Source organism: Phaenicophaeus curvirostris, chromosome 5 (assembly GCF_032191515.1).
Source record: "Phaenicophaeus curvirostris isolate KB17595 chromosome 5, BPBGC_Pcur_1.0, whole genome shotgun sequence".
Classification (NCBI taxonomy): domain Eukaryota; kingdom Metazoa; phylum Chordata; class Aves; order Cuculiformes; family Cuculidae; genus Phaenicophaeus; species Phaenicophaeus curvirostris.
The window spans coordinates 64,724,191-64,733,911 of record NC_091396.1 but is presented as its reverse complement, the minus strand read 5'-3'; the positions used below and the strand labels follow the sequence as shown (position 1 = coordinate 64,733,911).

The 9,721-nt window shown below is 54.5% G+C and overlaps 1 protein-coding gene and 1 long non-coding RNA gene across 2 annotated transcripts; one reads left to right on the top strand and one right to left on the bottom strand.

Annotated features, from left to right (window-relative positions):
* Positions 1 to 728: 728 nt before the first annotated feature.
* On the bottom strand, positions 729 to 2,153 carry LOC138721380 (inositol 1,4,5-trisphosphate receptor-interacting protein-like 1). The gene has a single exon (XM_069858413.1). The coding sequence runs from the start codon at positions 2,151 to 2,153 to the stop codon at positions 882 to 884; it is 1,272 nt and encodes a 423-aa protein (XP_069714514.1). The 3' UTR covers positions 729 to 881.
* Positions 2,154 to 4,459: 2,306 nt separating this feature from the next.
* LOC138720762 (uncharacterized) lies at positions 4,460 to 8,388 on the top strand. The gene is made up of 2 exons (XR_011337469.1): positions 4,460 to 4,942; positions 7,310 to 8,388. It is a non-coding gene; the product is annotated as an uncharacterized lncRNA (long non-coding RNA).
* The last annotated feature ends 1,333 nt before the right edge of the window (positions 8,389 to 9,721 follow it).

Genomic DNA, 9,721 nt, shown 5'->3' with positions numbered 1-9,721 from the left:
GAGGAATGGATTGGCTGGTAGCAGGGTGCTGAAAACCAGGGAAACTTTACCAAGATGTGAGCAGAGAAGGCTCCGAGGAGATCTTACTGTGACTTAAAGGGGCCTACGGGAAAGCCGGAGAGGGACTGTTCCTAAAGGCTTGTGGTGATAGGACAAAGGGGAACGGGTATGAACTGGAGAGGGGGTGATTTAGACTAGACATTAGGAAGAATTTCTTCACCGTGACGGTGGTGAGACACTGGAACGGGTTGCCAAGGGTAGTTGGGGCTGCCCCATCCCTGGAGGTGTTCAAGGCCAGGTTGGATGGGGCCTTGGGCAGCCTGATCTAGTGGGATGTCCCTGCCCAGGGCAGGGGGGTGGGAACTATGTCCCAGCCTGACAGGCCTGCGGTGGTCAGGAGATGCATCACAGCTGTCTTGAAGGTATAGATGGACGAGCTACTGCCTACCAGGATGAGTTGTCTCTGCATCCCAAGGAAGGCACTTCAGGATCCCCATGACACAGAGACAACGTGCACGGCTGGGGAGGGGGACGAACTATTCCCACCGGCTCAACGTGGGAGCGCAGAGAGCTGGGGGAAGCGGTGAAAGCAGAGGCCAGTGCCCCATTTCCTTCTGGAAATGCTCCTCGGCTCTGCGGCAGCTGAGCAGCCGGCACCCTATGCCCACGGCCCCTGGGAGAGTGATGCACAGACACGCAGAGACGCAGCCTTTGTTCAAACACACCATTTATTGGCAACTTTGTACAGTGCAAATATCCCGGAGGGAATGGGTTCTCTCCAAGAGACGGGGACGGTCGCCGTGGGTCAGTGTCAAGTGTGAGGATGTCGCCTGCTGTCAACTGTGAGACCAACACTCAGGCTCTGTGCATGGAGACCTCTTTCAATGTCTCTTCACGAGCAGCCTTACGAGTCGATATTGCAGCTGTTGGAAATCACGCAACGCCTCGGCATAGGCCGCTGGATCCTGTGTGAGGGGTCGGAAGAGATTGAGTGGCTCGGCCTTTCTGAAGGATGGCGGCAACCTTATCTCCTTGGGCACGTTCTCGTTGCCAAGGAAGAAGTGTTTGAGGCACTTCTCCTCCAGGCAGCAGCGCACGTATTGCATGAGGTCTCGCAGCCGCAGTAGCCGGTACTTGCTGCACCAATCTGAGAGGGGGATTGTGGTCAGGAGGTGCATGACAGCTGTCTTGAAGGCATAGATGGAAAAGCTTGTGCCCGTCAGGCCGTGGGCGCAGTAGTGAAGGCATCTGAGGTGGACACGGCCGGCTGGGATGTGCCTGGCCACGTACTCAAAGAACTTCGCCTCGGCCGCAGCGTAGGTCACTGGCCACGTAGTGCTTGGGGTGGAGGTGTCGTCTGGAGCCTGGCTACTTAGGAAGATGTCTGAGTCTCCGTGCCGCACCCCGAAGATCAACTCAATGAAGAAGGTTCTTCCAGAGGCACTTGTCAGCTCCAGCCTGCAGGACCGGCTGGAGGGCAGTGTCTTCATGTTGTAGGGACGCAACCGAGGCACATCCCTCCAGGCTGACGTCGTGAGGTTCTGGAACCAGTGGGCAGTTTTGTGCACATCTAGGTAGCAGCCTGTGCAGAGGGTGTGTAGGAGGCTGGGGTCCTGATTTTTTGTGATGTCCTTCTGAGAATGGTGGAGGAAGCAGGTCATCTTCTCCTCCATCTGCTGCCCTGTGCAGGTGCACTCCAGCTCCACGCGGATGCGGGGGTCTCCTGCTGGCATCTCCCTTGCGGTGCCAAGCTCCAGGTTGAAGGTGTGGCCGCGAGGTGCCTTCAGGGGCAGGAGCAGCTGGTGGACAGCATCACCATCACAGGGAAACCAGCCTTCGAAGGAAGTGCCCACACTGATGGCTTGTTGCAGCACAGGGTAGAAACTCTCCCACAAGTGCTCTTGGATGACCGAGAGGAGTTCATCCACCAGATCCTCCACCACCAGGCGACCGTACGTCACATACTGCACTGGCCTGCAAGAGCGCCTTTCAAAAATCCCGACCCGATCCCTCTCTTCATCAGAACCTTCTTCTCCACTTCCTTCCTCCTCCACCTCCTCTTCCTCCTCCACCGGCTCCAAGTTCCAGACCAGATCCCTCTCATCATCAGGACCTTCCCCTTCACTTTCTTCCTTCTCCTTCACCTTCAACATGTTGCAGCCAGCCCTTTCCTCAGTGCTGCTGCTGTCTGCCGCACGGCTCCTTTTCCTCAAGCACCAGCAGAGGCCCAAGAGCAGGACCAGGCCTCCAGCAATCACCCAGAGGTGCCACTGCTGCAAGGCAGTACAAAGTAGTGCTCCCCAGGCAACGTCCCACTGCTCCTGTGTCTTTGGCACCAGGGACCTCTGCGCTATCTCCTGCCATAGCCGAGCCATCTCCTTCTCCAGAAACTGGGCACGCTGTGCCATGTGCTCACGCGTGGCCTCATCCAGCTCATCCCCAGCCAGGGACAGGTTCTGGATGAGGGTTAGGGACACACGGATGAGGAATGAAGTGGCAGCCATGGCCTGCAGGAGGAAGGAGAAGAGGGGTTCAGAGGGGCTGTGCTGGAGGGAGCTGGTGGCAGGGGAGAGAGACCTTTGGGGCAGGCAGGAGTGGGGACGAGGCAGCTGGGAGGCAGCGATGCCTTTGAACCGCGCCCTGCCCAAGGTGCTCCTGCGAGCGGCTGGGGCCTCGGTGCTGGGGCAGAACCGACCGTCCCTGGGAGCCACGTTTCCACCCCAGCCCTCGTCCAGCCCAGCCTCCCGCCACGTGTGCACTCACCACCCTCCCACGCCGCACTGCCCAGGGCTGCCTGCCGGTGCCTCTATAACCTGCCCCGTGCTCTCTCGTCCTTTGTGATGTCACAGGCACTGGAGCGCACCGCGGGCACCGGAGCACACCGCGGGCACCGGAGCACACCACGGGCTCACCCCCAGCCAGCCCCACCCCCAAGCTCAGCGACTTTCAGCTGTCCCTTCCCTGCTCCTGCTGGCCACACCATTTCTGACCCACGCCAGGATGCTCTTGGCCGTCTTGGCCACTGGAACCCCTGCTGCCTCATGCTCAGCCACTGTTGACCTGCACCACCTGGTGCTTTTCCACCAGGTGCTTTTCCACCAGGCAGCTTTCCAGCGGCTCTTTCCCAGCCCTGGAGCGATTCATGGGGCAGTTGGGACTGAAGTGCTGCCCCCGCTATTCTGCCTTTTTGAACCCCATAGAATCGACCTCGGACCATAATCCACCCTGTCCACATCCCACTGGAGAGACTTCTTGCCCTCAAGCACGTCAACACTCCTACCCAATTTTGTGTCATCTGCGGAGTTACCTAGGGAGCACTGAATCCCCTAATCCAGATGAACAATAAAGATCTGAAACAAGACTGGCCCCAACACTGAGCCCTGGACAATACCGCTTGTGACCGGCCACCAAAGGATTTAATTCCCTTCCCAACCACACCCTGGGCTCCACCATCCAGTCAGTGTTTTACCCCCCAAAGTGCACACCTAAGCCATGAGCTGCCAGCTCCTCTAGGAGAAGGCGGCGGCAAACGCTGTCAAAGGCTTTACTGAAGTGCAGGTAGAAAACATCCACAGCTTCTTCCTCAGGCACTGAGCGGGTCAGCTGGTCATAGAAGGAGACCAGACAGGTGAAGCAGGACAGTCCTTTCATGAACCCGTGCTGGCTGAGCCCGATCCCCTGCTTGTCGTGCACGTGCTTGGTGAGCGCAGTCAAGGGGACTGCAGCAGGATGCAGGGTGGCAATCAAAATGTCTGCAGCAAATCAAGTCTCCTGCGCACCAGGGCTGACTCTGTCTCCTTCTGATGCCATGCCCGGCTTCTCCAGTCTTGGAAGAGACCCACCGGATCATTGAGTCCAACCATTCCTATCAAACACTAAACCATGTCCCTCAGCACCTCGTCCACCCGTGCCTTAAGCACCTCCAGGGAAGGGGACTCAACCACCTCCCTGGGCAGCCTCTGACAGTGCCCAATGACCCTTTCCGTGAAAATTTTTTTTCCTGATATCCAGCCTGAACCTCCCCTGGCGGAGCTTGAGGCCATTCCCTCTTGTCCTGTCCCCTGTCACTTGGCAGAAGAGGCCAGCACCCTCCTCTCCACAACCTCTTTTCAGGTAGTTGTAGAGAGCAATGAGGTCTCCCCTCAGCCTCCTCTTCTCCAGGCTAAACACCCCCAGCTCTCTCAGCCGCTCCTCAGAAGGCCTGTTCTCCAGCCCCTTCACCAGCTTTGTTGCTCTTCTCTGGACTCGCTCCAGAGCCTCAACATCCTTCTTGTGGTGAGGGGCCAGAACTGAACACAGGATTCGAGGAGCGGTCTCACCAGTGCTGAGTACAGAGGGAGAATCATAGAATCATAGAATAACTAGGTCGGAAGAGACCCACCGGATCATCGAGTCCAACCATTCCTATCAATCACTAAACCATTCCCCTTAGCACCTCGTCCACCCTTGAACACCTTAAACCCCTCCAGGGAAGGGGACTCAACCCCCTCCCTGGGCAGTCTCTGCCAGTGCCCAATGACCCTTTCTGTGAAAAATTTTTTCCTAACGTCCAGCCTAAATCTGCCCTGGCAGAGCTTGAGGCCATTCCCTCTCTTCCTGTCCCCTGTCACTTGGGAGAAGAGCCCAGCTCCCTCCTCTCTCAACCTCCTTTCAGGTAGTTGTAGAGAGCAATGAGGTCTCCCCTCAGCCTCCTCTTCAAGGAGAAGAACCTCCCTGGCCCTGCTGGTCACGCCGTTTCTGATCCAAGCCAAGATGCCATTGGCCTTCTTGGCCACCTGGGCCCCTTCTCCCTCAAGCAGCGAGCATCCTCCCAGCACTCAGTTTAACCTGTAACCATCTGAAGCGACATACAGTTTGAGTCTTCAACCCTTCCTCCAATTCAAGGGGGGTTGTGGTGGCAGCCCAGGCGGGGACAGCTCTGCACAACCTTGGAGAGCAGCAGGTGAGCTCAACGTCACCTTGGAGCAAGTCAGGGGTGACCCGAGCAGGGACCAACAGCACTTTGCTGGTTTGGGCGTGTGCTTAGCCTTTCTCTCCAAAGGGACAGCGAGGGCCCGACCAGAGAGGGGAGAGGGGAAGACGGGGGGGAAGGGAAAAGGAGGGGAGGGAAAAGGGGGGAAAAGGAAGGGAACTAGGAGAGGGAAAAGGAAGGGAAAAGGAGGAGGAAAAGGAAGGGAAAAGGAGGAGGAAAAGGAAGGGAAATAGGAGGGGGAAAAGGAGGGGGGAAAAGGAGGGGGAAAAAGGAAGGGAAATAGGAGGGGAAAAGGAAGGGAAATAGGAGGGGGGAAAAGAAGGGAAATAGGAGGAGGAAAAGGAAGGGAAATAGGACGGGGAAAAGGAGGGGAAATAGGAGGGGGAAAAGAAGGGGGAAAGGAGGGGGAAAAGGAAGGAAAAAGGAGGGGGAAAAGGAAGGGAAATAGGAAGTTAAGTGGCATGTGGGGGGGTTCTCTGGGGTCTGGACGCTCTTAAGTGGCATCTAGGGGGAGTTCAGTGCAGCCTAAGTCCAGCTCAGTGTGGTCTGAGGGCTGTTCACAGGGTCTGGGGGTCTCACTGGGGTCTGGGAGCTGTTAAGTGCCATCTGGGGAGGCTTATGGGTGTCTGGGAGCTGTTAAGTGGCGTCTCAGGGGGCTTATTGGGGTGTGGGAGCTGTTAAGTGGCATCTAGGGGGGGTTCTCTGGTGTCTGGGCACTCTTAAGTGGCATCTAGGGGAAGTTTAGTGAAGCCTAAGTCCAGCTCAGTGTGGTCTGAGGACTGTTCACAGGGTCTGGGGGTCTCACTGGGGTCTGGGAACTGTTAAGTGCCGTCTGGGGGGGCTTATGGGTGTCTGGGAGCTGTTAAGTGCCATCTGGGGGGGCTTATTGGGGTGTGGGAGCTGTTAAGTGGCATCTGAGGGTCTCAGTGTGGTCTGGGAGCGTTAAGTGGCATCTGGGAGAGTTCAGTGCAGTCTAAGTCCGGCTCAGTGTGGTCTGAGGACTGTTCACAGGGTCTGGGGGTCTCACTGGGGTCTGGGAGCTGATAAGTGGCATCTCAGGGGGTCTCACTGGGGTGTGGGAGCTGATAAATGGCATCTGGGGGTCTCACTGGGTGTGGGAGCTGATAAGTGGCATTTCAGGGGGTCTCACTGGGGTCTGGGAGCTGATAAATGGCATCTGGGGGTCTCACTGGGGTGTGGGAGCTGATAAGTGGCATCTCAGGGGGTCTCACTGGGGTGTGGGAGCTGTTAAGTGCCATCTGGGGGGGCTTATTGGGGTGTGGGAGCTGATAAGTGGCATCTCAGGGGGTCTCACTGGGGTCTGGGAACTGTTAAGTGGCATCTGGGGGAGTTCAGTGCAGTCTAAGACCAGCTCAGTGGGGTCTGGGGGCTGTTCACCACGTCTGGGGGTCTCAGTGGGGTCTGGGAGCTGTTAAATGGCATCTAGGGGGGCTCAGTGAGGTCTTTGAGCTGTTAAGTGGGGTCTGGGGCGGCTCTAGGTGGTCTGGGAGCAGTTTGGTGGGGTCTGAGGGGGCTCAATGCAGTCTAAGCGTGGCTTAGTGGGATCTGGGGGAGTTCAATGGGATCTGGGAGCTGTTAAGCGGCATCTTGGGGTGCTCAATGGGGTCTGGGGCAGCTTGGTGGCATCTGGGGGCTGCTCACAGGGTCTGGAAGGAGCTCAGTGGGTCTAAGAGATATTCAGTGGGGTCTGGAAGTGACTCAGTGCAGTCTAGGAGCTATTAAGTGGGGTCTGGGGGACATCAGTGGGGACTGGGGGGGCTTAGTGGGGTCTGGGGGCTGTTCACAGGGTCTGAGGGGGCTCAATGTGATCTAGGAGCTGTTAAGTGGCGTCTGGGGGAGCTTAAGAAGGTCTTAAGAGCTGTTCAGTGGGGTCTGGGAGCTGTTAAGTATGGTCCAGGGAGGCTCAATGCAGTCTGAGAGCGGTTCAGTGTTGCCTGGGGGCAGCTCGATGGATCTAAAGGATGTTCCGTGGGGTCTGAGTGGGGAGGCCCTGGCCCAGGTTACCCAGAGAAGCAGTGGCTGCCCCATCCCTGGAGGTGTTCAAGGCCAGGCTGGATGGGGCTTGGAGCAACCTGATCCGGTGGGAGGTGTCTCTGCCCCTTGGCAGGGGGTCGCTTTAAAACCAAACCATTCCGGGATTCTTTGAAATTCTGGAAGCAGCTCGGCAGCCTCACAAGCCTGAGTTGTTTCCCTTTCTCGTTTCATTGCTCTGCTGAGTTGCATCACCCGACACACGTACAAAATAGTTCAGAAAGCATTAGTACAAACGAGCAGACGAATAATGAACTTTTACGTCCCCTTTGTGTTTTCTTGTAGGCAAATGCCAGCAGTTTGAAGGCTTTCCTTTCAGCTGTGAGACTGGCTCACCAAGGCACCAACATCGAAACTCTCCCACTCTCGGCTTTGGTACCGGCAAAGACCTCAGAAGTTGAAAAACCCAAGACAAAAATGATCATAACTTCCAGAAGGGACTATCCTCTCACCAAAAACTTCCCCTATTCCCTGGAACACCTCCAAGCCTCGTACTGCAAGCTCGCTCGGATCGACACGCGTGTGCTTTGTTTGAAGAAGCTCCGAAAACTAGACCTGAGTCATAACCACATAAAGCAGCTGCCGGCTACCATTGGCGACCTGACCTGTCTTCAGGAGCTGATTTTGCGTGACAATCACCTGGAGTCTTTCAGCGGGGCTTTGTGCAACTCCACCCTCCAGAAATCCCTTCAGTTCTTGGACAAAAGAAAAAAGAAAACAGCTGATCCAGCCCTCAAGCAGTTACCACTTCTCCACCTGGGGCTCAAGTCCAGGCCAGGCAAAGCTAGAGGAGGATGGGAACTGGTAACCTGCCATTTCCCTGGGATGGGGACTGCATTATTTACCCCGTCCTTAGCTGGCAAACCCACGTAGTGACATCAGGTGATAACAAAGGGCAGGAGGGAACATTTCCTGCCTCTTACACGACGTGTTGGGACAGAGTTCTCTTATGCTGAACTGTGCTCTCACTCCTTCTGGCTCTCATCATCTTTTTCTGTGTGTGGCATCAGCTATTTTTGCTGCATCTTTACACCTTCCATGTCCTTAGGCCTGAAAATACGTCCAGGTTAAGGGAAAATGTTGTCAGTTGCCATGAAAATGACTTACCACGTGACTGTGGTCGTACTACCTGCTGTGCTTAGGGCTAAAACCATTATTTTTAATGGGTTTTAACCATGAAAGGGTAAAAAGGTTAAAGGGTTTTTAACCCTCATTTTTACATTTCCACGCGGTTCTTCTATAAATGTCTGTTCCATATGACTGTGATCAGAACATTCAGTCTTCTGATGTGGGTCATTTTGTGTTTGATGTGGTGATCTCATGCCAGGCTTACACTAAAGCTTCCTCCAATGGAGATCCTCAAATCTCTCAGTTGTCCACAGGAATTTGTCTTTGCAGATCTTAAAAAAAACCTGTCAGCTGTCAAGGAAATGGGCTGATTTCCATGGGTGAAGAAAATGCTGAAGCTGGTCACTTGCCTTTGCTAGGTGGCTGAGACTAAGAACCCTAGCATGCAGAAGGGGCCCAGAACTGAACACAGGATTCGAGGAGCGGTCTCACCAGTGCCGAGTACAGAGGGAGAAGAACCTCCCTGGAGCTGCTGGTCACGCCGTTTCTGGTCCAAGCCAAGATGTCATTGGCCTTCTTGACCACCTGGGCCACTGCTGGCTAAAGCACATGGAGGACATGGGGGTGATTAATGGCAGCCAGCACAGCTTCACCAGGGGCAAATCCTGTATGACCAGCTTCGTGGCTTTCTATGACGGGGTAACCGCAGCAGGAGACATGGGTAGAGCAGTGGATGTGATTTATCTAGACTTCCGTAAAGCCTTCGACATGGTCCCCTGTGGAGAAGTGGTTACGTGACAAAGGACACGTTAACATGCATGAGATGTGCTGTGCTGAGAAGGCCAAAATGACCTTGACGAGAGCATTATACCATAAAAGTAAGACGACCTTGACGAGAGCATTATACCGTAAAAGGATGTTGTGGTCAGCAGTGAGAAGGAGTTAGTTGGCAAAAAATAAGGAACTTATGTAAATGTAACCAATAAGCAATAACCAATGGTTAATCGTGTATGCTAATGTTAGAGACATAATTAACCAATTAGACTTTGCCAAATGTGCTTATTAATGAACCTGAGCAATATAATGCGTGCCTTCTGATGAATAAACGAAGCTTGCTTATCAATCATATTGGTTGTGCGAGTCTTCCCTCCGGCAAGAAAATAGCGACAAATGGTGACCCCGACGTGATACTGCCCCGACACGATAAAGCCATCTTCACTGGGAACCGCTATGCTTGCTCGGAGCCGAGGAAAGCGACTGGTCTGCAGCCGCCAGTAGATGAAAAAGGACGACTTTGCTGGTCAAAGGTTGACTCCTCGCATCTGGATCGACCCTAAAGAGGGGATCTCGCTGCTCGGAACTGCTGCCCGCCACTAAAGATAAAGGCTCGAAGGACGTTCCGGTAAGGCTGCCAGAGGCTCGAGCCCATAATATAGAGTAAGGTCATGAAGTAAAATAATAAAGTAGTATAACGTCAGGTCATGAAGTAAAACAATAAAGTAGTATAACGTCAGGTCATGAAGAAAAATAATAAAGTAGTATAACGTCAGGTCATGAAGTGAAATAATAGAGTAGTATAACGTCAGGTCATGAAGTAAAGTAGTGGAGTAGTATAACGTCAGGTCATGA

Coding starts and splice junctions, on each gene's coding strand:
- LOC138721380 (XM_069858413.1), bottom strand. CDS start 2,153: ATGTTGAAGGTGAAGGAGAAGGAAGAAAGTGAAGGGGAAGGTCCTGAT.